Source organism: Cnephaeus nilssonii (genome assembly GCF_951640355.1).
Source record: "Cnephaeus nilssonii genome assembly, chromosome: 22".
Classification (NCBI taxonomy): Eukaryota; Metazoa; Chordata; class Mammalia; order Chiroptera; family Vespertilionidae; genus Cnephaeus; species Cnephaeus nilssonii.
In genome coordinates, this window is record NC_137093.1 from 6,687,862 (window position 1) to 6,715,179 (window position 27,318).

At 48.1% G+C, this 27,318-nt stretch overlaps 1 protein-coding gene across 2 annotated transcripts in view; it reads left to right on the forward strand.

Annotated features, from left to right (window-relative positions):
- NOS1 (nitric oxide synthase 1) overlaps window positions 1-27,318 on the forward strand; it is a gene marked incomplete at both ends in the record, with an annotated part of 73,957 nt that overhangs the window by 24,644 nt on the left and 21,995 nt on the right. The window contains 15 exons of one of the 2 annotated variants that reach the window (XM_079763247.1): window positions 1,727-1,855; window positions 2,460-2,605; window positions 3,674-3,836; window positions 4,523-4,614; window positions 7,957-8,098; window positions 10,104-10,243; window positions 11,606-11,780; window positions 15,271-15,372; window positions 16,036-16,230; window positions 16,660-16,745; window positions 19,376-19,520; window positions 20,508-20,612; window positions 21,193-21,251; window positions 22,193-22,294; window positions 23,939-24,055. In XM_079763247.1, the coding sequence (XP_079619373.1) occupies window positions 1,727-1,855; window positions 2,460-2,605; window positions 3,674-3,836; window positions 4,523-4,614; window positions 7,957-8,098; window positions 10,104-10,243; window positions 11,606-11,780; window positions 15,271-15,372; window positions 16,036-16,230; window positions 16,660-16,745; window positions 19,376-19,520; window positions 20,508-20,612; window positions 21,193-21,251; window positions 22,193-22,294; window positions 23,939-24,055 (1,898 nt within the window). The remainder of the gene's footprint in view (window positions 1-1,726; window positions 1,856-2,459; window positions 2,606-3,673; window positions 3,837-4,522; window positions 4,615-7,956; window positions 8,099-10,103; window positions 10,244-11,605; window positions 11,781-15,270; window positions 15,373-16,035; window positions 16,231-16,659; window positions 16,746-19,375; window positions 19,521-20,507; window positions 20,613-21,192; window positions 21,252-22,192; window positions 22,295-23,938; window positions 24,056-27,318) is intronic. The other variant, XM_079763248.1, reaches the window with a different exon arrangement.

Consider the following 27,318-nt stretch of genomic DNA (forward strand, 5'->3'; position numbering starts at 1 on the left):
ATCCAGGTCCCTCTCCTGCTACCAGCCGGCAGTAGTGTAGTTATAGCGATAGTTACAGTAGTAATACCCGATGTGGCATTGTACTCGCAGAATAACAACACCGATTGTAATAGTAATGGCTAACAGGAGGTGACCGCCGTCATCCAAGTGAGAGATGGTGGTGGTTGGACAGAGGAGTGGATGGACTCTAGAGCTACTTAGAAAACTACAGTGGGTGGGAGTGGGGGATGGGGTAAGTATGGGAGATAAAGAGGATGATGCCCAGGACAGCTTCCCACTGTGGCTTGCGCAGATGGATGGATGGTGTCCGGCACTGAGATGGGAACCACTGGGGATGACCAGAACTGGCCAGGGCAGGGAGGAGTGGGAGATCATGAGTCACAGCGGTTTCTTTTTGTTCTCTGCTACCGTTCCCTGCTCTATTCTGGAGCTACCTGTTCGCCTGCCTCCTGTTTCCCACTAACATGACGGCATGGGTGCTTTAGCACAGAGGTGGCCAGTGGCCAGAAAGGTGGCTCTGATAGGCCTTTGCTCAGCTGTTCTCTCTGCCTGCAAGGCCTTGCTGCTCCCCCTTCTTGTGTACTCATCCCTACCTCAGGACCTTTGCACTTGCCTTCCACCCCTCCACTTAGTCGTCATCACCTCCTTCTATTTCATATTCTTAACACCACCTGAAATTCTATTGTGTGTGTATTCACTTACTTATTGTCCCCATTTCTCCCACAGCAGTGCTCCAGGTCAAGGAGCCTGTCTGACTCTTTCAGCAAACTGCCCCAGTGCCTAGCAGCACCTAGCACATCGAAGGGGCCCTGCCTCCAGGTCACGGCCCATTGCTCTACTCTTTGGCATGAGCGTCACTGAACGTCGCCTCTTCTCCTCCCCTCCCCTGCTCAGCTGTCGTCGCATCAGGGCGTGCCTGTTGCCTCTCCCTTACACTGTGGAGTAAAGGATGCTTGTCTGGTGCATGGGCACACCTCTCCCAGGCAGGTAGACAACTGCTCAGAACAAAATGTGATCCTTTTACTGGGTTTGAAACGGAGGGGCCAACATTGGTTGGCCCAGGGCTTACCCCTCCTCACCTACTGGGCAGCTTTATTGCAGAGGTGAAGACAAATGGAGAACTGAAGGTGTCCAAGACGGGGAACGGGAAGTGCAAAGGCCCTGAGACAGGGACATGCCGGGCATTTTTGAAAGGCAGGAACCTGAAATTTGGGGAAAACGTTCTATGCTGCAAACCTTTCTAATTTAAACCTTCTGTTGCCCCAGTACTTGCTGGAAATGGTGAATCGGGCTGTAGCAGGAAGGCCAGGAAAAGTAACTTGACCCAGCCTCGGGTTTGATTCCTCAGCCCTGAGGACTTTATCCTTCGGAGAAACTGATGGTGTCCTTTCAGTCGTGTGTTCATTCAGCAAACTTTCACTGAGGCCCTGCTCAATGCCAGACCCTGTGCCACACACCAGGGAGCTCCTGGCCATGTTTGGGTTCCTGACTCTCCTCCCAGAACAGAACCCGAAAGGCTCTTCCGAGGCACCTTCTTCTGCAAAGGTGGAGGAACCAGGTTCCCAGCCACCTCTCACGTGTCAGCCAGGGAGAGTCGAGCCCCTTCTCTGTGCAGACAGTTGGTAACTCGGAGCAGGTTCCAGGAGGAGCAGTGCCGCTCCCGTCCCAGCACAGGCCGTTTTCCAGTGCCCTCCTGCCTAACGTCCCATCTTCCTTCTCTCCTCAGGCCCCTGCCTCAGGAAAACAGTCCTCCCCAAAGAACGGCAGCCCCTCCAAGTGCCCCCGCTTCCTCAAGGTCAAGAACTGGGAGACTGACGTGGTTCTCACTGACACCCTCCACCTTAAGAGCACGTTGGTGAGTATCTCAGGAGGGTGTAGGCCAGGATCTATCCACCTCAGCATTACCCACGTTTGGGACCAGATACTTCTTTGTGGTGGGGACTTCCTGTGTACCTGGCAATATCTGAAGACATTTTTGGTTGTCACAACATCAGAGGCTACTGACATCTAGTGTATTGCAGGCCACTCACGAGGTGATGGAAGAGGCTCCCCCTTCTCGTGGGGAGTGGCCATAAAGTCTTATTGCAAAGGAATATAGGGAGGGGAACAATCCGGGCTATTTCTTGCAATCAACACATCATAGACGTGTTCAGATAAGCCACTGTGGCCACTCCCTTGGCTCCTGGGGATTCAGTGCCGAGGGAAGGCCAGTCACAAAGCCGCTCTTTCCCTTGTTGAGTTGAACAAACATTTTCAGAACCTTAAAATGCTGCTTATCATCCCTTACCTTGGCTGATGACCACATCCAACAGTGATCTGAAGCTGGTGCTCGAGACATCCCCTTGGGAATTAAAGGCCAGGTCAACACCACCTTGAGTATCCCATCCGGGTCCGCAGCAGAGTACGTGCCATACCTGGGCAAAACCAAGTGATAGCCCAAATCTCTCTTTTCTGTCCAGGAAATGGGATGCAACACACACATCTGCATGGGCTCCATCATGCAGCCTTCTCATCAATTACGGAGGCCTGAAGACGTCCGCACTAAAGAACAGCTCTTCCCTCTCGCCAAAGAGTTCATTGATCAATACTACTCGTCCATTAAAAGGCAAGTTTACATACACAGAGGTCGGAATTTGGTGGCCCAAGAGCCAAATCTAGCCCCCAGAAATGTTTTTGTTTGGCCTGCAAAGTGCTGCTTACATTTGAAACATTTCAAGCAATTCCATGCCTGGATATATATAACCTAAAGAAACTCTCACACTTTTGCACAGAAGGCATCCATAAAAATGTTCACTGAAACACTGTTCAAATAGAGAAAAAATTAAAATTAAAGAACCAACTGGAAACCACCTCAACACCATCGACAGGAGAATCTATAAATAAGATGCGATATTTTCCATAATGAAATACTATACAGCTGTTAAAAATGAATGGGTTAGCACTCTGTGTGCTCATGGGAATGAAGCTCACAAATAACTTGGAGTGAAAAAAAGAAAGGACAGGTGTAAAAGGGTACATTTAGGTCATCGCCATTTATATTAACATTTTAAACTTGCAGAACAATACTGTACATGATTTAGGGGCTGTCTGTATATGTAGGCAGAAGTATAAGCAAAAGCATGAGAATGTAGATGCCACATGCAAAATAGCAGTCACTTCTGGGAAGAAGGTGGGCCATTATGGGGAAGTAGTCCCCAAGGATCGCTATTAGTTCTTATTTATTTATTATTTCTCGGTGTTGGGGTGTGGGTGTTCATTGTATTATTCTCTATACCTTTTCATAAGTCTGACATTTTTCATAATTTTTTTTTTACTTTTTAAAATTTAATTCACTGTCATCATTTAAAATTAGAAGAGTTTTCTTTAAAACTCAGATTTCCAGTTTCTCCGAAAGATCTGCAGCAGGGGGCTCCCATTGCTCTCAGGATGACAGCTGGCTGGAGCAGAGCGGCGGCTGTCCCTTTCGGGCCAGGCATGGGCCCCACCCAGCCAGTTCAGTCACTGCTGGACCTTTGTGGGCATTTTAGTTTGCAGCCTCTGCTTTATGCTGGAACTGTTGTGTCCAGAAATCAACTATGACTTTCTGTGGCTTCTGGCCTCCTGTCGTAGCTCCCTCCTTTCACCAACCTCTAATTTGGGAGAGAAGGTGATGCTCCCTCCCCTCCTTACTCAGATTTGGCTCCAAAGCCCACATGGAGAGGCTGGAAGAGGTGAACAAAGAGATTGAAACCACCAGCACCTACCAGCTCAAAGACACAGAGCTCATCTACGGGGCCAAGCACGCCTGGAGGAATGCCTCCCGCTGCGTCGGCAGGATCCAGTGGTCCAAGCTGCAGGTAGGTGGTGAGGCTTCGATACCTTGATGAGCCCGTTAGTGGAGAGGGTGGTAGGTGCAGGGGTGAGCTTTAAAATGGCTCAGCTGGAGGCCAAGGTGAAATACCACCAGATGGTCGTCATGGGGTCCCAGATTCTCAGATCATGGCCAAATCTAATCATGTCTCATGACTATATCCAACACAGTGTTTATTTTAAAATGAATTTGTATATCTCTTGTTAAGGCTTATACACTCCAGTTGACCACAGACCCCACCACTCCCTTTTGTCTTGCACCTACTCTCTCTGCTTATTTATATTATTTGCCTGCTGACTAAAAATATCAGATTCTGTCTCCCTTGGTATGACTTTTCTCTGGGGAATAGTTTCAAGTTGGAAGTACATTAGTTTTTGAGCTCAATGGTTTCTTCTTTGTTTTTTGTTTGTTTGTTTTTGATCCCTAATAACCTAACAGGAAATATAACCCATTAAAAGTCTTTCCTCTCCTCACCATCCCTTTCCCACATCACTTACACTCCATGCCTACTTTTAGGGGATTTTTCTGGTTTGATGGAGTGGTGAGGTGCTCACTACTCCAATGGGGTAGCAGCTGGAGTGGGCTCTGGGCTCTTCTCCAATGGGAAGGCTGCCCTGGGGGAGCTGAGGAGGGAAGGAGGAGGCCATCCGTCCCACAGTGCACCTCTTCCAGGTGTTTGATGCCCGCGACTGCACCACGGCTCATGGGATGTTCAACTACATTTGCAACCACATCAAGTATGCCACCAACAAAGGGAACCTCAGGTGAGCTGACCAGCCTGGGGAAGGGGAGTCCCCCAGCGCTGCCCCTTGGTTCTGGAGTTTGCTCACCTGCCAGAGAAATCCTCCCCGCCTCCTCTCTGGGAGATGCACCAGGCTGGGAGCGGTGGCCTGGCATCCTTGTTCCACCGCCATGTCCCTTCTCTTCTGGGAAAAATAGAATTCCAAGTTGTTTTCAAAGCTACAGCAGCCAAAATCACTTTCAGCCCACCGTTCTATGTCACCATGGAGGGGCAGGAAGGGATGTTTCTCATTCCCAGGAATAGGAAAATCCCACAGTGGTTCTCAACCTTTCTAATGCCGCGACCCTTTAATACAGTTCCTCATGTTGTGGTGACCCCCAACCATAAAATTATTTTCGTTGCTACTTCATAACTGTAATTTTGCTACTGTTAATGAATCGTAATGTAAATATCTGTATTTTCCGATGGTCTTAGGCTCTATAGCAGCTCAGGGGTTGAGAGCTCATCTATGAACCAGGAGGTCATGGTTCGATTCCCACTCAGGACACATGCCTAGGTGGTAGGCTCCATCCCAGTAGGGGGCATGCAGGAGGCAGCTGATCAGTGATTCTCTCTCATCATTGATGTTTCTATCTCTCTCTCCCTCTCCCTTCCTCTCTGAAATGAATAAAAAAAATTTTTTTTTAAGAATACAGTATATCATACATGTAACCTACAAAAATGTGTTGACTATTATCAGTAAGGCTTCCAGTAATGGTAGGCTAAGTTTTGGGGGAAGTCAAAAATTAGCTGTGGATTTTCAGCTACATTGGGGGGGTTACTGTCCCTGTACCCTGCATTGTTCAAGGGTCAACTGTATATCTTTTTACTAAAAGACCTCCCCCTTCAGAGAAAATCGGCATATTCTGAGCATTAAAGGGGGCTTGGTTGAGATATCAGCCTCAAGGAGCTTGTTGGCTGTTCTGGTAGTTTTCAAATTATGCTGTGACTATGGGCGGGGGGAGGGGGAGTCACAGACCAGGCAGTGCACCTCCATTTTGGGGAGTCTTTATGACATCTTCTATTAAAGAAAATATCCAGCCGATACTTTTTTTAAAAGTAAGTTTTAAAACCACACCTCTGAACACATACATAAGAGCATGTATGCTATGTATAGAAATAATCTAAAGATAGGAAAGAAAGGCAAGCAAGGTAAAAGAAGGGAGGGGAGAGAGAGGTAATTTAAACAGCTCAGGGTTTCGACCTGCCATTGATTGAGTTTAGACTTAGGAGACTTGGGATCTGAGAGGTATAAATGTGTTATATTTCTGCCGTTGGTCTCGGTGCCTGCACACGAGTGTCTCATCCCACTGTGTGTGATTCTGCTGTTTCTAAACATACTTTTTAAATATATATATTACACAAATGCCCTTTATCTGGTGCTCAACCAAAGGAATGACAATGTGTTTTACTGCTGGAGGGAAAACGGATGGATTGACTTATCCTGTGTTGATTCCCCAATATGGCGCCTTTGCTAAGAGATTTTTAAGAGTGCCTGTGGTTCTTTGTGACTTTCACTTTCACCCCCCGTCCCCCAACCTGGACTCACCGCCAGGTGCATTGCACCATCGCTGCAGTGTTAAGGGCAATGTTGTCCTGTGCAGGCAGACCTAAATTGGCTCAGGTAGAAGGCCTTGGGAACCAGATGGGGCAGGGGATGTTATGTGGAGAAAGCGGATTTGAGTCAGGGCTTGAATTTGGAAGCATGACAGCGGAGAGGAATTCCAGCCAAGGGGGCAAAGTTCCAGGAGCAGGATGTGGATGGGAGAAGGTCTATGAGCAATGGTTGGACCCACAGTGCGACTCCCATGCCAGCACAAGCCATAGCTTGGGATTCGGTCCAGTGATGGGACCAATGGATCCATGTGGCAGGAACTCCTGGCGTGAGACAACATTGAACCACATCGTGAAAAGTTATTCTCCTTTTAATTTTTATGAATCTCTCTGTTGCTGCTGAGGAGAAAGTCTCCGTTTTGTGCTAACCCATTGCTAACGCCTCTCTAACACCGCTTTTAGCAGAGAGCAGGGCTCCAGCTAGGTGCCTTCAGCAGGCAACAACTACAACTCAGTAACAGTACACAGTCTCATCGTTGCCTAGCTAGGTAGGCGAGGCCAGTGGCAATCTATCGTTTCGGAGTAAATACATGGAATACAAATGGAAGTTGGTATCTGTTTTTGTTGTAAGTCTGTAGACTTTGGCATGGAATGGGTGGGGGTCGGACAAAAATTAACAATGGTGATAATTACGGTAGGATAAAGACTAGAACTGGATATTGATGGTGCATTCTTTTTAAGATTGTGTTCTTTTTTTAATATATTTTTTTAAATTAATTTTAGAGAGGGAGAGGGGGAGAGAGAGAGAAACATCAATGAGAAAGAATCACTGACAGGTTGCCCCTGCACATCCCACACCGGGGATCAAGCCCTGACCTTCTGGTTCATAGATAGAAGCTCAACCACTGAGCCACTCCAGCCGGGCAATGGTGCATTTTATTATTATTATTATTATTATTATTAATATATTTTTATTTCAGAGAGGAAGGGAGAGGGAGAGATAGAAACACCAACGATGAGAGAGAATCATTGGTCAGCTGCCTCCTGCCCGCCCCCTACTGGGGATTGAGCCCTCATCCGGGCATGTGCCCTTGACTGGAACTGAACCCAGGACCCTTCAGTTCGCAGGCCGATGCTCTATCCACTAAGCCAAACCAGCCAGGGCTGATGGTGCACTTATTTTTTCTTTTTCTTTTTTTAAATATATTTTATTGATTTTTTACAGAGAGGAAGAGAGAGGGATAGAGAGTTAGAAACATCGATGAGAGAGAAACTGATCAGCTGCCTCTTGCACATCCCCTACTGGGGATGTGCCCGCAACCAAGGTACATGCCCTTGACCGGAATCGAACCTGGGACCCTTGAGTCTGTAGGCCGACGCTCTATCCACTGAGCCAAACCGGTTTCGGCTGATGGTGCATTCTTAAAGGGAAGCGGGGTCTGATGGTCTTTCCCTGGAGATTACCTGCTGCTAAAGGACTCCCTGGGAAACTGGCCCAAGTCAAGATTGTTTGAAAGTCCCATTTGAGACGCATTCCTTTTCCTTCAGCTAGCTGGCATGCGGTCTCCCATTCTACGCTTCTTCAGACACAGGGAACGACAGGGCAAGGCCCCTTCCTCCCAACAGCTGCTCCAGGGGCCTGGGGACCTGGGCACAGATGGAATCCACCCTGAGCCTCATGCACTCATTGACCTGGGTGACACCTTTTCCAGGGTGTCCCCAAAGTGCAAGCCCCACCCTGACACCAGGTGTCCCCCTCTGTCCCCCACAGGTCCGCCATCACCATATTTCCCCAGAGGATCGACAGCAAGCACGATTTCCGAGTCTGGAACTCCCAGCTTATCCGCTATGCTGGCTACAAGCAGCCTGATGGCTCCATCCTGGGGGACCCAGCCAATGTGGAGTTCACAGAGGTACATGCCCTCCAGTCCATGCCCACCTGGACTCTCATCTCCCAGACTGTTTCTACTGACAGATTTTTCTTATTTTAATGTAATCATCATAAGGAGAGCAGCAAATGAACTACCGCTTATTCTTTCCTAAACCTCCTTCTCTCTGTGGCTGCCCCCAGAGAGAACCAGCTGGTTCTCTTACAGGTGGTCAGTTGGTCATTTTCATGCCATTACCTTGCCTGACCCTCATGATGGTGACCATTGTCTCATTTCACAGGTTGGTAGACTGAGTCTCACCAAAGCCAAATGAACTATTCAAGGCAATAAGTGAACAGAGAGAAAGCTAGAAATACAGTCCAAATCTCCTGCCTCCCACCTGGAGGAGAGGAGCTAACATATGGAAACCATGCCTGCATCCACCTTTTCTGAGTTGGGTAATATGTCAAATTCATATTCATTCATTCATTCATTCATTTAACAACTATTCGACCCACACAACCCTCATTGGATGGGCTGGACTCTCCATGGTACCAGTACAGACACTATTGCTGACAGCCCAAGTCAACTCATAAAAGCCACCAGAAACACACAAACACCACCATCCAGGGCTCCTTCCAGGTGATGCAGACAGTTAGCACAGCTGAGGCACGGCAACTTACAGCATCTGTGCCCTAGCAGACACCACAAGCAGATGCCATGCCTACAGTGACCTCAGGCACACAGGCCCGGTACTCCCTTTTCTTAATCACCCAGTCATCCCCAGTTGAAGGTCATCTTTGTCCTTTCCTCAAACCCCCCTCAAACTCCACCCAGTACCTCCCCCAAGAGGAGCTGGCCAGGCAGGGCCACTGAACTCCCTCAGTTGCTGCTGACTGCCTTTGCATCTGGCTTTTCTGATTAAATGCTACTATCCTAAGGAAGGGGCGGTAACCAGGGCGACCAGGAGTGGCACCTGTGCCGATTTAGACTCAGCCAGACTTTCTGCTCCACTTGGCTGCAAGCTCAGTGTAGAGTTGGCTGACCCTGTCCTCGTGGCCACCAGAACATAGATGCCAGGGCCTCTTCCTCTTCTCCTGTTTCCAGAAACCTCGCTGACAGGACATGTTCTTTTAAGTGCATAATTTCATGCTCCTTCTTTGTACTAACACAGCAGAAAGAATCACCCAAACATAACCACGTAGCTGTATCTTTGGAAACCCTCTCCCCTGAGCTGTCCAATATGGCAACTGCTGGTCACACATGGCTCGTGAGCACATAGTCTGCATACACACCAGATCACCGAGACAGAAACCAGAGAGGGAGAGTGGAGAATATCTTATTAATAAGTTCTTATCTCAATTATGTATTGAAAATGTTAAAGTGGGTAATATTGGACTAATCTATTATACTTATTAATAAAGTAATATACTTATTGAGTTAACATATGTAATTGTGTTAAATAGCTTTAAATGTTAATAGTTTATTTAAAATTTATTATCTATAATAATAAAAGTGTAATATGCTAATTAGACTGGACAGCCAAATGACCTTCCGGATGACCTTCTGGGCGAAGCTGGGGCTGCGAGGGCCGAGGCAAGCCACTGCGGCTGCGAGAGCCGCCTTGCACAAATTTTGTGCATCGGGCCTCTAGTTACAAGTAAATTATACCTAATATGTTTGATTACATGTTACATACTACATGTTATAGATTCCCTCCCCAGTGGGCGGGAAAGACCCAGAAATCATAAAGCATGGTTTCTGTCTCGATGGCCTGGTATTTTACACTTATGGCACTTCTGGTCTCAGTTTGAACCCACCACATTTCGAGTGTTCAAAGCCTGGTGCTGGGGCACAGTTTTACCCTCTGTCTGTGGGACTAGAGGGTAAAACTGGTTACGTGGTGATGTCGGGGAGACCTTGACAAAGGAGGCGGCGTGGCCCAGACCCTCCAGAGGAACGGGCTGCCTGGGTTCTGCCCCTCCCAATGCCGTCATGTTGGGAGGGTCTGGGGCCTGAGCTGGTGCCTGACCGGCGGGTCTGCTTGCAGATCTGCATACTGCAGGGCTGGAAGCCCCCGAGAGGCCGCTTCGACGTCCTGCCACTCCTGCTCCAGGCCAACGGCAATGACCCCGAGCTCTTCCAGATTCCCCCAGAGCTGGTGCTGGAAGTGCCCATCAGGCACCCCAAGTAAGAGGGCCTGGCATGGAGTCGGTGAGGGTGGGTGGATTTCCCCAATGCCCCTCTGCCCATTCCTGTACCCCCTGGCTTTCTCTCTCCAGCCCAGACACAGGCTGGAAGGGGCTCTTGATTTCAGTCCTCACACAGGACCTGGGTACAGATTAATTCCTCCTTGACCAGCCGGGGGACTGCCATCTTTTCTGAATCATAATCTCCCTCCTTAACCCACCCAGACCTGCCCTTTCCCAGCCCGAAGGGTTAGAGAGCAGGAGTACCTGCTCCTGTTGGGGGCTCAGATTTTAAATAGAGGGAGCTGTTTAAAACCCTGTAACTTGATGGGAGTCAAGTCTGAAAGGAATTTGGAGTGAAGGAAATCCACAGTGGCCTTGGGGGCAAAATTGAGGCAGGCACCAAAAAACTCAATAATCAAGATAAATAATATTTTAATGCAATATTTTAAAAAAATCAAAAATAGCCCGGCTGGCGTGGCTCAGTGGTTGAGTGTTGACCTATGAACTATGAACCGGTTCAATTCAGGTCAGGGCATATGCCTGGGTTGCAGGCCTAATCCCCAAGGCAGCTGATCAGTGATTCTCTCTCATCATTGATGTTTCTCTCTCTCTCTCCCTCTCCCTTCCTCTCTGAAATTAACAAATATATTTAAATATATTTTTAAAAAGAAAGAAAAATAAAAAATAGTTTTAAAAAATTTTGTGCTGTACAATGTGACAACATTTTAAATAAATACAGGATCCAGTTCAGGGCTGAGACTAGAGGGAGGCAAACCAGGTGAGTCATGTGAGTGCAGGGTGGAATCCTGTCTTTATTTAAAGTTTTGATCTTACACAAATAACTTTGTTCCAATAACATGCTGCATTAGAAAGTGTATGGTGCCTAGAGGCATGATGTCACCTGACCCTGCCCAGATTGGGCATCAGGGAAGGCTTTCTAAAAGAGTAAACAACATTTTAGCTGAGAATTAAAGTGCAAATAAGAGCTGGACAGATACAGAGGAAGAGAGAAGGTCCCAGGAGGAAAGGGTGGCCGTGCAAAGGCCCTCAAAGGAGGGAACTCACTTTCTCCTGGACCAACTTTCAGAGTGGGCTTAGCAGATAAACAGCAGTCCAAGGCAGTGGTTTCCAGGCCTGGATATCCATGCAGATCACCTGGGAAACATGGTAAGATGCATATTCTCGGGCCCCAGCTCTGGACCTGTGATTCTCCAGCTTTGAAGCAGAGCCCAGGAATCAGGTTCTGACATAGCCCCAGTCAGTCGCTGGCATTTCAGCATCCCCAGACTTAGGATATCCCACCCTCTGTCTGCCTGAGACTCCTGCCCGGTGGTGAGCTGAGCTGTGTCCTTCTCCGCAGGTTTGAATGGTTCAAGGACCTGGGGCTGAAGTGGTACGGCCTCCCTGCTGTGTCCAACATGCTTCTGGAGATTGGCGGCCTGGAGTTCAGCGCCTGTCCCTTCAGCGGCTGGTACATGGGCACGGAGATTGGCGTCCGCGACTACTGTGACAACTCTCGGTACAACATCCTGGAGGTGAGGTCCCTCCTTAGTCACAAGGCAGAAGGGGTGGGCTCAGCAGTTCTTCCCCACAGCCAGGCTTTGGGGCTTAGAAACTGGAAATGGGTTACAACAGAACCTGCAATCTCAGTGAGGCATCCATGGCACTAACCGTGTATGGACTATGTGCTAGGCAGTGTTCAAAGCACTTTGCATGTATAACATGCTTATTTAATCCTCACCACAACCTCCAGGTTAAAAAAACCCCTTTCACAGATGAGAAAACCAAGGCCTTTGCAGGGATGAAATGATGAGCTCAAGGTCGTGCCACTAGAAAGTGGCAGAGCTGGGATGCAAACCCAGTCTGGTTTTGTGGTCCAAGTTCATCACCACGCTGCTACACTGCCTCTCAGTGTCAAACTCTGTTAGAAGGGTTTGAGAATGACCGATGAACTTGGGACTTTTATTTGTCTCTTTTCTGGAAAACCAGGGAGGAGGAGTGTCAGTGGTTTTCCGCCATACACGTTTCTCGGTGGAGGGTCTGGTTTCCTCCCTGGCTGAGTCATCCTCATCTGCTGAAAAGTGCTGGGCAGAGTGCTTCCTGGTGCTCAACTCTGGTGAACGCATCAGGATTGCTGTGGTTTTGTCAGCAAATGTTGTTCCTGTCAACAGTCTGCTGTCGCTGGCCTTGTTTCAAAATAGGGCACGAGAAACAGAGAACTGAAGTGCTGGCCTGTGTCACATAGTAAATAAGGCAGAGTCAAGATTAGAACGCAGAAGCAAGCATTAGGTTTATGTGGCTGAATCCATAGGTGTTCACTTGGGTGGACCTTGAGGGCATAGGCCACGTGAGCTAAGTCAGACAGACAACGACAAACGGTATGATCTCACTAATATGTGGATTCTGCTCTCTGGTAAAATCGGAGAGTTAGAATGGTGGTTGTGGGGGGTGGGATGCATGGGAATTGGGGAAGATGTTGTTTTAGTCGTACAGATAAATAATTTCTGGAAATCTAAAGCACAGCATTGAGATTATAATCAACAACACTCTAGTATAAACTTCAAAGTTTCTAAGAGACTAGATCTTAATTGCTCTCGCCACAATAATTACGTATAGATGTTAACAGTGGTAATCATATTGCGATATATAATTAATGCTACAGTGGTAATCATATTGCAATATATAAATGTACCCAACCAACACCTTAAACTTTGTACTCCTTAAATGTACACAATATCATATGTCAACTAGAAGCCCGTTGCACAAAGTTTCGTGCAAAAGACCTTCCTTCACTTGGCTGCTGGCACCAGTTTTCCGCCAGCACCAGTTTTCCTCTGGCCACCCGCTGATCAGAGCGCCGTTTCCTCTGGCCTCCAGCACGATCAGCCACCCAGAGTTCCTCCAGTGCCGTTTCCATGGCCGCCAGCGCAATCGGAGTTCCTCCAGCTCCGTTTCCTCTGGCCACCCGCCGCTGGTGGAGGAACTCTGGGTGGCCGATCACGCTGGCTGGAGGCACTCCGATCAGCGGGTGGCCAGAGGAAAACTGGTGCCGGCAGCCACGCAATCAGCCACCCCGAGTTCCGCCACCGGTGCCTTCCGCTGGCCCCATGGGTCCTCCCGCAGCTCCCGCCGTTGGGGACGGCAGGAGGAACGGGGGGCGGGGACTCGTGAGTCAGCCCAATCGGCCACCCCGAGTCCCGCCCCCAGCCTCCCAACGGCCCAATCGTGGGTGTAGCGGAGTGATGGTAATTTGCATATTACCATTTTATTAGGTATGATTATATCTCACTTTAAAAAAAAAAATCCATGGTTGTTAGCCTGCAAGACAGAAGCCAAGGTCCTCAGCCTTGCCATCCACTGCAGTTACCAGGGGAGCACAGCAGTGTCCAAGATCCCACTCCCCAGGATTTGGATGGAATTGCTCTATGGGGGCGGGGGGACAGGGGGGGCGTCAGCATTTTTCAAAGCTCCCTAGAGGATTCTACTGAGGCAGCCACCGATCTGTACAGACTTCTGGCAAGCAAGGAAAAAACGTTTTAGTTAATGTTCATAGAGATGCATTGAGTCACATTTGGGGATTTTTTAAAAAGTTGTATAGGTGGGGTTTTTTCCTGCAATTAATTTTTCTTTTGTTAACCAAAATAATGCTAGAGAAGTAATAGTAGCAGCATAACTGGCTAGACACACTCTCGCCTTTTATATATAACTCGAGCTTTATATGCACTTACATAAAGCAGCAAATTCCTTACTTCCTGCATTTGTGTCGCTGCCCAAAGATCCCAAGCAGAACCTAATGCTTCAGCCCCAAACAGTGAATCAATAAGTCCGCCTCCATGATCTTGCTTGCATTTCGACTGCAACGAGTAGTCACTGGGTAACTTAAGTGAGACTCCCTCCCACCCCTGCCTCCAGTTCCAGCTGCCATTCTGTACAAATGTTGACAGCTGAGGCTGGGAAGCGATTTACCCAAAGCTGAGAAATTGTCGCATTCTAGTCCCATAATGAGACCCGGGTTCCCACGAGTGACTAGAATTGACAGAGTAAGAGAAAAGCTAGGCTCTAATTAGTGCATTTGCTATTCGGTCTTCCCCACCCTTGACATCAGCTCCTGCTTCAGCTGTAACAAACATAGGGGTTGTTTTTGCCAGAGACGCCAGCTGGTTGGGGAGCAGCGCCCAGGTTCTGGGCAGTACACATCTCTCTCCCTGGGCTCCAGCTCTGAGGCCAACTGGCTCTACAGAAGTCGAGCAAATCTAGGCACCTCTCAGCCTCACTTTCCTCATCTGTCAGATGGAGTCAGTCAAGCTCAAAACGTCCATGGTCTAGATTACAAGTAGTGGCCACTTCAGGGGTGGAGCAGGTTGGGTGGAGAGCTTTTCCCACTAGAAAATAGACAAGGTCACTCCCAGGCCCACATCTCTGGTTAAAACCCTGTGAAGACCCTCCTCGTTACATTTGGAATAACAATCCTGGCTCCGTGGCACATCCTTCAAGATGCTGCCCTTCTCACTAACTCCCGCCGGCTCCCCACCCTCCGCGTGCATTGCCCTGCTTTCTGTATCTCAGATGCTGCGAGTCTGAACCCTCCTCGGGGGCTTTGCATGTGCTGTCTCTCTGCCGAGACCCTCGCCTCCCTCTGTCTGCACATGCCCTACTTTTTCTCCTCATTTTGGTCTCACCCAGTATGCCACCTCCACGTGGGCCTTTCCTGACTATCGTGGTTCAATGAACCCTGCCCCATATCCCTCCTCATCCCGTATCCTCGTCTTATTTTCTTCGTAGGAATTAGCACTGATCACAATATAAACTGTTCTCTCCCACTGTAAGTTCCGCTCAATAGTAAGTGGCCAGCCACGTCTCTAGTTTCCCACCACCAGTAGGTCCTCAATAAGAAATCTTCAGTGAGTGACTCACTCTGCCAGTGAGCTGACTAATAATTAAGACGTTCATTCATGACACGAGCAAGCCCTGCCCCTCCTTAGTCTGAAGCGTCCCAGCCTGTGAGTCTGTGTTCTCTTCTTGCAGGGAGTGGCCAAGAAGATGAACTTGGACATGAGAAAGACGTCCTCCCTGTGGAAGGACCAGGCGCTGGTGGAGATCAACATTGCAGTTCTCTACAGCTTCCAGGTAGTGCCGGGGTCCTGGCCATCAAGCCTCAGGAAGGAACTAAACCTTTCAGAGCCTTGGAGCAAAAAGTCCAAGAGCCCTCACTGCCAGGAACCACCTTTGGGGAGATCTGTCCACCAGCGAGGTCTACTGCCCATCATGCATACCTGCCTCTCCGTGTTGGTCTTGAGTGTGGACGTTTGAGGAGGAGGTGACCAGTAGTGGGGGTTGTGACTTGTCACCTGTGATTTTTTTAGAATTGAGATTTCGGGTATCGTCTGTGTCTTGCTTAGGGACTCAGACTATCAGCTAACAGAGACAGGATTTTGTATCACTGCCATAAATGGAGAGCCAAGATCAGTTGCCTTAAGTACAAAAGAATTGTAAGTTTAAATAAATAAACAAATACAAGGAATAACAAAACCAAGTTTTTTAATTCCAGCTAGATAAGAGAGAGGTTCATTTTAAAAAGGATGGGGGAGGAGAGAAGAAGACTAGCAAGAGAGGCTTGTTAGCAGCAAACCAAGACTTTCTCCTGGGTACAGTCAGAAGGAGAAATGCAGAGAAGTTTTGGGCACTAAACCATCTCCAGGACCTGTCCTTCGGGAAACGCCACTCTGTGGGAGAATCCTGAAACACCCCAGCTTTTTTACCTCCTGGCTCCTGTCCCCTCTCTACCCACAGAGTGACAAAGTGACCATCGTCGACCACCACTCGGCCACCGAGTCCTTCATTAAGCACATGGAGAATGAATACCGCTGCCGGGGGGGCTGTCCGGCAGACTGGGTGTGGATTGTGCCTCCCATGTCTGGCAGCATCACCCCTGTCTTCCACCAGGAGATGCTCAACTACCGACTCACCCCCTCCTTCGAATACCAGGTCCTGCCCCTCCCTGCCTCTTCGCACTATGTCTTCGATATCCTTGTGTGTGTTATGCTGAGAGCACGTCTCAATTCAGACTAGCACTTTGGACACTCAAGTGCTCAGTAGCCATGCTTGGTTAGTGGCTACCATATTGGACAACGCAGCCCTAGCAGGAAGATTCATGGAGACTAAATGAGTAGTCTGGGGTCTCAAGGAAAGTCTTGGGAGGGACTGAGGGCTGCGTGGGAAGGTCTAGCAGGACAGTGCAGAAAGGCTGGGCCAGCCACTCTGTGCAAGGACCCTGTGGTCATCACTCGCAGAATTACTCCCTTCAAGGGCTGCGGGTTGGGCATGGCTGGACAGCCACAGCCCCCAGGGATCCTGAGCATCTTCCAAGAGGAGCCAGGTTCCCTCCCTGCAGTAACCGTAGTCCTTTCTTCCCAGCCTGACCCTTGGAACACCCACCTCTGGAAAGGTACCAACGGGACCCCCACAAAGCGGCGAGCCATCGGCTTCAAGAAGCTGGCAGAGTAAGTCTCCTGAAGTAGGTGGGGGATGTGTGTGCCCCAAAGCTTGGAGAGCCCCAGAAAAGGAAGCCAGGCAGCTAGTCATGCCTCTGACCTCTAGTGTGATAAGATTTCTCTACTTTCTCTCACCCCCTCATGCCTTCTTTGCCTCAGAGTGTGGGATGTAAATGTCGCCACAATTCTTCTCCCTCCTGATCTTACTTTCCTCGTCCAGTTTCATAAATTATTTTTCTGGAGGCAATGGTATGTTGGTAAACCAGCTTTCCTGATGATAATATTAAAAGTAAAAATAATAGTATATTTGTAACATTGGCCAATTGCCATAGTGTAAATACTCCCATTATGGACAGTTTTAAGCTACCAACAGGAAGTCACTGAACCCATAGTAGAGAGGAGCTGAGATGCGCTGGGTCCAGAATATCACTGCCAATAGTGCTCTTGTCCAGGGCTGAACTCTAATTTCATTCATTCATTCATTCATTCGTTCATTTGGCCCACAAATGAATACTGAGAGCCTACTCCCTGTCAGGCACTGTACTAGGCTCTAGGGAAGACATCATGAGCCAGACAAATGTGGTCCCTGCCCTCTTGAAGCTCACAACCATTCATCTGTCAAAGAATCACACAAATACAGTCAGCACTTCGAGTGCCATTGAGGAATGACCCATGGTGCCAAAGAACAGACTTCACTGAGTTTAGTTTAGGAGGTCAAAGAGGGCTTCCTTCAGGAGATGACAAATGAGCTGAAGAATAAAATGAGTAAGTCCTAACTGAGCACAGAAGGGTGGGAGCGGGGTTATGGACCAAGGCCACCACAAAATAACTGTCCTGAACGTATAGCCAGCCCAGCTGGTATGGCTCAGTGATTGAGTGTCAACCCATGAACCAAGAGGTGACCAGTTCAATTCCCAGTCAGGGCACATGCCTGAATTGTAGGCTTGATCCCAATAGAGGGCGTGCAGCAGGCAGCCGATCAATAATGTTTCTCTCTTATCGATGTTTCTATCTATCCCTCTCCCTCTCTCTCTAAAAATCAATAAAAACATTTTAAAAAATAAAAAAGAACATGTAGCCAGCAAGGGGCCAGCTGATAAGTGGGGTGGAGCCAACTGAGGTGCTCTAATGGGGATGCAGACTTCTCCTAAGAAAGAGAGCTCCGCCAGCACTCTCTGAGACACTCTGTTCGGAACTAACTTACTTTTTGGCAGAGGAGCACTGAGCTCCTCACTCTCGTTCCTGAATGCCCTCAGGTCCAGAACTCGCTCTGCATGGTGGTAGTTGTAAAAAATAAAAGTAAAAAATTGGTGCCATCCATGCCACAGACCCCAGAAGCAAGACACTGGTGGGTCTTGCAGGGACTCAACCCTGGGTGCTGGCTCTGTTAATATGGCCCATGGCATCTCTCTCCCTTTCTCCCCTCCTCTCTCCTTCCACCTAACCCCGTCTTCCAGCCAAGCAAGGGCATCTCAGCAGCCATTCTTTCGCTAATGAGAGATCACAAATATTCTCAGGGAGGGCAACCTCTGGCTTCCCTTCAGTTCAGCTGTCTGGTGGGGGAAGAAGGGGAAAATCTAAAACATTAACTGCACTATTAAGATGGGGCTAGAAACAATGGAAGTTAATTATAGCTGCTTTTTTATGCTCCCATCATTCAAAGGGAACCCTCCAGGCACCTTTTATTTCTGTTTCTCTCCCTTAGCCCAAGTGCTCCTGCAGCGTGGGTGGTTTCCCTAATTCTAAAAAATGATGAATTTACCACCAATAATCTCCAGGTAGGAGTAATTAGCAAGTTGTCTGCTCAGAGATGCCTAGTTAGAGCAGGGATGCTTGCTCTGAAGGTGAGCCTAGACATTCCTGGGCCTCTGGCCTGGCTGCCTCGCCCAGGCCCTCATAGACAGGAAGGAATAACAGTGGTTCTGAATTCTCCATTTAACTACAAAGAGCCTAGACTTGACATTTGAACTCCCCAAGTCTTCAGTGGTAGCAGCATCTTTAAAATTCATTACTTTTGCTAGATATATATTTAGTGCCTATTAGGCATCAGCTGTGCAAGACCTGGATACGCATGACTGACTAAACCAGACCTGGTCCTTCGCTTCTGAAAGCCCTTTGAGCTCAATACCTAGTGATTTGTTAGTGATTTGTTTCTCTCTCTCTCTCTCTCTCTCTCTCTCTCTCTCTCTCTCTCTCTCTCTCACACACACACACACACACACACACACACTAATGTAAGCCCCATCACAGCTGCTTGTCCACAGCTACATTCTCTATGTTCTTCAGCTCCTATAACAATGCCTGGCACATAAATGCTTAACACACATTTGATGAATGAACAAATGAGTGAATGAATGAATGATCATCTTTTGGGGACAGTGCTTGGCAAAGCAAGGTCTTCAAGACTGGGATTGATCAATTAACAACCCAACACAATTAACCAACCATTTCAGCTCATGACTCGTTGCTCTGGAGGGACTTAAAGGGGTCAAATGGTGCCTAAATTCAGGCTTTGAGATCCCCGAGGCCATCAAAGATCAGGACAGTAAGTTCTCTCTGGTTAATGTCGTGGATCATGCTTCTGCCCAATAGTCCCAGCCTGGCATTTCCCATGGTCCTCTCCTTCCCCTTCCTCCTAGAGCCGTCAAGTTCTCGGCCAAGCTGATGGGGCAGGCAATGGCCAAGAGGGTCAAGGCGACCATCCTTTATGGCACAGAGACGGGTAAATCGCAGGCCTATGCCAAAACCCTGTGTGAGATCTTCAAGCACGCCTTCGATGCCAAGGTGGGTAGGGGGCACTGCCAGCTCTCTAGCCCCTCGTGGTAATTAAAGTTGGGAGGGGAGAGAGGGAATTCCACAGAGTAGAACCCTTTGAGAATGGATGAAAGCACGTCTCAAGTTGCCCATCAGCACACATGCTCACATTTTCATAAATTTCAGGGGACTGTGATGTTCCTCTATCTGTGAACCCTCCAGGAGTCCATGAATCACAAAATGAAACCCCCAGATCTAGAGGAAACTGTTAGAGGATTTTATGAAAATCAATTCTGGAGTCAGTTTAAGAAGCTCTGCATTAAATACAGTTCAGTGGGCTTCTTTGCTGCAGGACTTCGCAGAGCCTTTAGTCTGCAAGTCTGTGTTATCTCCAAAAGAGGAGGGCAGAGAATGTAAATGTTCCCCAAACATGTTTGTTTATGGCTCACTTATTTTTGGGAAGCATCTCCAGAGACTGGGCTTCCCTAAAACCGCCACTGAAAAATGTTTCTCAAGCGATACTAAGATACAGGGCAACAATCTTTCCCTAAAGCAGGTATCTCAGACTTGTCTGGCCCAGGTCATCCACCCTGCTGGAGGGAGGGTTAGAAAGGAGGCTGAGCAGCAGTTGGTCAGATCCAGTCAGCCAGGTCATTCCCAGCCTAGATGTGGTCAGGAAGATTCCAAGATCAGTTGGTTTTAAAAAGCTGAAGGGTCTCAGTTAAGGATCTGTCTCTCCTGGCAGTCAACCTCTTGCACCGTTTCCCCAGATTCCCTATGTCCTTCAGGCCACAGTGACCGTAGGAAAGTTCCACACTGCCAAAGGCTTTCCGTTCTACCCATTGAAATAGCCACACCCCATGCATTTGGTTCTTCCAAAGGAGATGGCTCAAGATGACTCATCTTCTGCCTCTCCTCCTCCTCCTCCTCCTTCCCCCATCACTACTTGTTCTCTCCCACCTTCTCTCTCTCCTCATCACCTCTTCCTTCCTGCCCCCCTCCTGCTCTCCCACCTAGGTGATATCCATGGAAGACTATGACATTGTGCACCTGGAACATGAAACTCTGGTCCTGGTGGTCACCAGCACCTTTGGCAATGGAGACCCCCCTGAAAATGGGGAGGTAAGATGAGTTTTCACCTGTTCTAGCATGTGTTTCCATCAGCAGGAAGAAAGAGGGGCTACCATTGCACCTGCTATTCAGTAGCAAATCCTCCCAGGGCCTCAAAGACAATGGTTTCAATGTGGATCTAAGCTCAGCAAAGATTGGACAATTCCAAGTCCTCTGTCCATTGGTACCCAGGGACTGGCTGTTTCCTAGTGAAATCGCTGTCATCTGAGTGAGCTTGTTCTTTAGAATGGATGCTCAAACCAAGAGCTTGGTGTCCCCTGGAGCTTGAAGCTCCAGATGAGAGAAGTGAGGACAATATTTTTATAGAGAGAAAGCCACAAAGGGGCTTGGTGTGCTGAGGGTTGTGAGTCCACTTCTGCAGTTCTTTAAGCAGCTGACCCTCCCATGTGCGTCTGCAGCTCAAGCATTGCTGTCCTGCCGAGCCCCTCACCATCTCACCATCTCGGACACCCAGGCCCCCAAGCAGCAGACTCCTCTTTTTCCAGCTAGGACCCCAGACTCTCGGTGCCTGAGCATATTCCAGCTTTAATAATACACGCTTCCCATGTCACTCGCCTCTTTTGGTCTGCAGAAATTCGGCTGTGCTTTGATGGAAATGAGGCACCCCAACTCTGTGCAGGAGGAAAGGAAGTAAGTGAATGGCCCTCCGAGGTCGCATGACACCCCTTGAGGGTAACTGGAAATTGTCTTTTGGCACCTGGGGTTCACATTTGAGATCTGGGTGGGTGGTGGTTGTGACCTACAGTCCATCTGTGGCCGATTTTAGCCGGTGGGTGCGTGTGCCCCACCAGAGCTGATGCTTTGGTCTCTAACTAGAAGGTCTTGAGTTGGTCACTTCACAGCCCTGTGCCTCAGTTTCTTTTCCTATCAAATAGGGTTTATTGCACCTGCCTGAACTCTCCCATTTGTAAGAAACTAGACATATGTGCCCTGTGAAAAATTAGGAGCACTGTGCAAATACCAGTTCTCTCCTGCCACTGGGAACTGACATGCGGAATCAGTGAAATGAGCTGCTTTCCCTGGAACTGTTCCACCTGATGCCCACAATGGCATTGCAGCTCGTGTGGGGGTTGCATTCAGAAGAAGGCAGAAAGATGCCTGCAGTCAAACGATGTTCACATGACATCGCATCCAACGTGGGGCTGGGTTCTAAAGAGATTCCGTGATCTGAAAAACACCTGGAATCTAAATTACCCTTGAAAAGCCCTTAAATCCCCCACAAAGTGGGGAACATATGGCAGGTGCAGACGGCGCTGCCTTTCAGTGAGGCCAGCACAGCACTTCCTCCAGCTCAGAGCAGACCCCATGCCTGCAGTTGGGCACCAAATGCCGTCGCTGGCCGTGGTTCGCAGAAAATCCCTCTTGGTTTTCTTGTAGCCAAGCACGTGTTGCCAAACTCGCATGCGTTCCATATCCAGGGGGTGGCTGAGTCCCTTGCACTCAGCCCTCGTTCTGTGCCCAACTCCAGCACTCACTGTCCCTGCCCCTCTCCTGGCTGTCCCGTCCTGGGTGGTCTCCAGCAGGTCCCCTCCTTCAGGGAGAGATAGGGCACCATCCATTCTCCCCTCTAGGTACCCGGAACCCTTGCGTTTCTCTCCCCGTAAAGGGCCTCCCCTCCCCCGAGGTGACACAGAAGTCCATGGTCTGGCTGCAGCCCGTGACAGCCAGCACAGGTAGAGCGGGTGTGTGTGTGCATACATGCACCTGTGTGCATGGTGATGTGTGTGTGCACGCGTGCGCATGCATGCCCGATGCTCGAACCTCCAAAGCCACATCTAAGTGTCAAGGAAACCTGAGGTTCTAACCCAGGCTGTGCCACTAACTCATTAAGCGACCTGGAACAAGTCCCTTGATTTCTCTGGGCCTCAGTCTTTCTCATCCACCAAATGGGGAGAAGCTCTCTCTGTCCTGACCATACCTGGGAGCTGTTGTGAAGGTCAAAGGATAACAACAGAGAAGAAAGCATTTGGGAAACCGTAAACCTCATACAAAAACATGTGCTGTTATTCTTACCCCACAACCACCCACCATCCCTCCCACTAACACCACGGCCACCCCCTGATATGTTGCATGCCTTATTTGGAGAAGTGACTCAACGTGTGACTATTTTAGGGCAGAAACTATGCTTACATGTATTTAGACCTTTCCCGATCCTGGAGCAAGAACTGAAGATACCCCACTTAGGAACCCTGCTGCCAGAATGCGCTGTTTCTTTTTTTGTCTTTTGCACTCAGATTGATGTATTGAGTTTTTGTGTTTCTTTTTGCTTTGTTTCTTTTGTTTGGAGGTTTGGATTTTTTGTTTTTGTTTGGGGGGAGTTGTCTTGGAGACTTTTTTTGTTTTGTTTTATTTTATGTTTCTGCCCTGTCTGAGATCAAAACTTACTTTTAGAGAAAAACTGGAAAACCAGGTGTGTGTGTTTTCTTGAGGCTTAAGGCTCCTAAGCCTCTAGTGCTGAGGTCTGAGTCCCAGTGACATCTTCCTTTCCCTTCAAAACAATTTAATGAGAAAGCCAGTCTCCTTTCCTGCCACATGTCAGTGCTGAGCACTTTCCATGTTGACGTGGAAGGTGGGATGTGACAGACCCTGGAAATGTCTAAGGACCACAACTTGACAGAAAGAACAGCGTCCAATCAAACTTTCTAGGGTGACGTACATGGTCTATATTTCTGCCGCACATGGTTATTGAATGAGCAACTGACATGTGGCTAGTGCAAGTGAGAAACAGAATTTTTCATGCATTTAGTGTGAATTAATTTAGCTTTACATTCAAATAGCCACAGGTAGCCAATGGCTGCCACAGTGGACAATACAAGTCTAGGTCCAGGCTACGCAAAGTGAGGTCTGGGGACCAGTGGCATTGGCATCTCCTGGGAGTATACTAGAAATGCAGACTTTCAGGCCCAGCCCCAGATCTTCAGAATCAGGATCTGCCTAACACAGTCCCAGGCTGATCCTTACACACGTTAAAATTTGGGTAGCAAGGAAGCATGGTCTAATGGTTAGAGGTGGTCTGTTCTACTCCTTCCTGACCTCTTGCCTATTCAATTATTTTGACTGTTGGGCTTTCAATTTCCTGAGTTGAGTGTGGTCAGAAAGAAAGCTTTAATACACAGGGCATCAAGTACAGATGGCTGGCTGGCACGGTGGTGGGTGAGGGTAAGTTGATCCATTGTAGAGGAGACCTTAGGATGCTATGGTCTCACTCATCACACATGAGAGGGTTCTAGAACCAGGACTGGTTGTTTGAAGATCCAGGGTGTTGACCTCAGGAGAGGGCTCAAGCCAGAGCTCATGACTCTCTCTCCTTTTGGCAGGAGCTACAAGGTCAGGTTCAATAGTGTTTCCTCCTATTCTGACATCCACAAATCATCAGGCAGTGGGCCGAACCACAGAGACAACTTTGAGAGCACTGGCCCCCTGGCAAATGTGAGGTGAGCAAGGGGCTCGGGGCATCAGGGATGACAAAGGCTCTTGGGAAACTGGACTCAGCTGCAAAGTGGGCTCTTCGTTGTGAGGGTGTCTTCCTTCCACGCCTATTCATCCCTGGAACAACCAGTTGCACCTGGCTTCACCTGACTCCTCTTCGTAAATGCACAGCCTCATTGCCCCCACAATCCTGTATTTGCCCACCACACACATTTACCCCACCACACACCTTTTACCCCATCACACACATTTCACCCCCTCATCAGCACATCACTGTTGATGCAGAACATTGACCCCTAGAAATTATGCAATGAGCTGTCCTTCCTAAGTGATATGTTGTATAGTTGATAGAAGCTTCTGGAGACAAACTGCCATAACCCAGTGGTTCTCAAAGCTGGGTGAGCATTAAAAGCACCTGGAGATATTTGTAATACACCCATAATCAAGCCCCACCTCCAGTAATTCTGGTGTAATCAGCCTACAATTGGGACCAAGCATTGCTTTACAAAAAAAAAAAAAAAAGCCTACTTCTCCCCTCCCCCCAGCCAGGTATGTCTGTTGTTTAGAGTGTCATCCCAATACGCCAGGGTTGTGGGTTCAATCCCCAGTCAGGACACATACAAGAATTAACCAATGAATACATCAATAAGTGGAACAACAAATCTCTCTCTCTCTCTCTCAAATCAATAAATTTTTAAAAACTGAGAAAATATTTCCCCAATTGACTCCATTGTGTAGTCAGATTCAAAAGATACTGGCCTAACTCCTTTATTTTCAAAAGCATAGTCACACGCCATGAGATAACTCTAGGTAGTACATGGACATATATTTTGTACTTCAATAGTTGTGTCTTCAGTTTAATGGGTATTTGGAAAGAAATAAAACGATGTCATGTCAAACCCTTGATTTCACAGATATCGGTCAAGATGAGGCTGATACAAGCAGAGTATCCAGGCCTGGCCATAATTGAACCTTCTTCACAGATGCTCAGAGCAGTGCTCAGTAGATGATTCAGATCACAGGGCTCCTCGATATTGAAGCATTGTGGCCATCAGTCCATTCTTTAAAAGACTTAATTTTTAAAGCAGTCGTAGGTTTATAGAAAAAGTCAGGGAATGTGCATAAACTCCCCATATACTTTCTGCCCCACAACACATACATACACATAGCCTCCTCCGCCATCAACATTCCCATCAGAGGGTACATTTGTACAATTGATGAACCTACATTGACACGTCATGAGCACACCAAGTCCATGGTTTACATTAGGGTTCCCCCTTGGTGCTGTCCATTCTATATAGGTTTTGAAATCTGTACATTTTTTTAGTTTGACATTGAAATGTCAGCTGCATAGTTTGACAGTCGGACCCATTTTTCCCTTATTAAATCCACCATGGCTTAGAGCAGGCAAGGCAAGTGACAGCCGTGGTCCAAATCCAACCTAGCCACTGTCTGTCTTTGTACAACCCATGAGCTAAGAATGGTTTTTACACCTGAACACTTGCAATTCATTTAATGATTTAAAAAAAACACAACACTACCTTTGAGCCCCAATTAAGCAAAATGTTATCTCCCATGAAAAAGAATTCTCATGAGTAGACATATATTACTAAAAAATTATACTGAGCTATAATTATTATCATTATTAGTAGTACATTTTTAACTTTGTCAGTAGAAAAAATGTGTGTGAATTTGTTCTTGTTATAGAAGTAGCTATATAATCATTTCAATTTTGTTTCTTCCCCTAAAAATATTTACTCTCTGGCCCCCTATACAATAACTTTGCCAACTCCTGGTTTAGAGGCTTAAAATAGGAACTCTGAAGCCATGAGGTGAAGACGGTGATGGGAACGTGAGTCTGGGAAGTGACGATGATGCAGGTCTTCAGGTGCACCGGGAAGCATATCCATGAGCTCATCTCTTGAACCATCTGCTATGAACACATGTGGGCTGGATGGGCAGTAAGCACAAATTAAACGCAGGTTAAACCGCTAATGAGGAACAGAGTTGGTGACAGTCAAGTATGGTGGATGTCACAAACATAACATATTGCAGATTTGGGGAGCAATGCCTTAACCACACGGCAGGCTGGTGCTGGGCGTTTCCAAATCTGCTTAGGCTAAGGGCGGCCCTCCAACCAGTCCACTCCTGGTCACCAGCTCTCTACACACCAGGATGCTGCCCTGTGAGGAAAAGGGGAGGAATCCAGGTCCAGGAAGACCATAGGTGAAGGAGGGATGGGGAAAACACTGCCTAATCTCATCCACTTTCCTTGGAAAGGCTCTGGAACCAGGAGGAATGGAGGGCAGGAAAGAAGAGGAGAGAGATGAGAAAGGAGTGGAAAACTTTCATTTGACATGTGAGACACCTCGACCTATCTCAAGTTCATTCTCCAATGATGGAATTTCCTCCCAGCATCTCCTGATCCCCCATCTCACCATCTTGGACCCCTTGTCCTAACAATGAGATTTGGGGACAGCACCAGCCCCTGGATGGAGTAGGTTAAACAGCTCCACTCCTTGGCTTGTCTGACATGACAGTCTACAGCAGAACACTCCGACCTGGGAAAGAAGTGGGAGGGGATGTACTTGTCCCACTGGGAACCTGTCACTCTAGTCCTGAAGAGGTCAAGGCCTACAGCCAGGACCAAGCCCTGGAAGTATGACATCAAATGTCTGTAGGACACACCGAGCTAGGAAGAGTGGCCTCCTGAGGCCCAGCCCCCCACTTCCCATACCTGAAAGCCGCCAGCCCCCATCTCCACATCAACCAAAATGTCACTAACTTGACCCCCATCTATTCAAATAGCAGCATCTTGGTGGTGTCTATGCCAGGAGGGTTTGTGAAGCCAGTTACTTGCACAGACATTGCAAGGGGCAGAGCCAGCATGTTCACACACCCTTCATCCCCTTTCAGAAGAGCCTGTCCACACCCACATGTGCCGTGTCAGCGACAAGTCCTCCTGGTCTCCTCACTGATTCAGGCCCCCGAGGACCTCTGTGTCATAATTTCCATTGTCTTTGTACTTGAAACTGCTCTGGTTAGAATTACAAAACTTGTAGAATTTAAGCTTCCCAATAATGTAGACAAATATTCCCAATTAGTCCAACTTAGAAAGGGACACACAGGAAACAGCCAATGATTCTGGATGATCAACTATCCCCAACTCATTTTCCTTAGGACAAATTTGCAATTTTCTCCTGAGGACAGTATTGCCTAGTACAGTGGTCGGCAAACTCATTAGTCAACAGAGCCAAATTGTAATTTC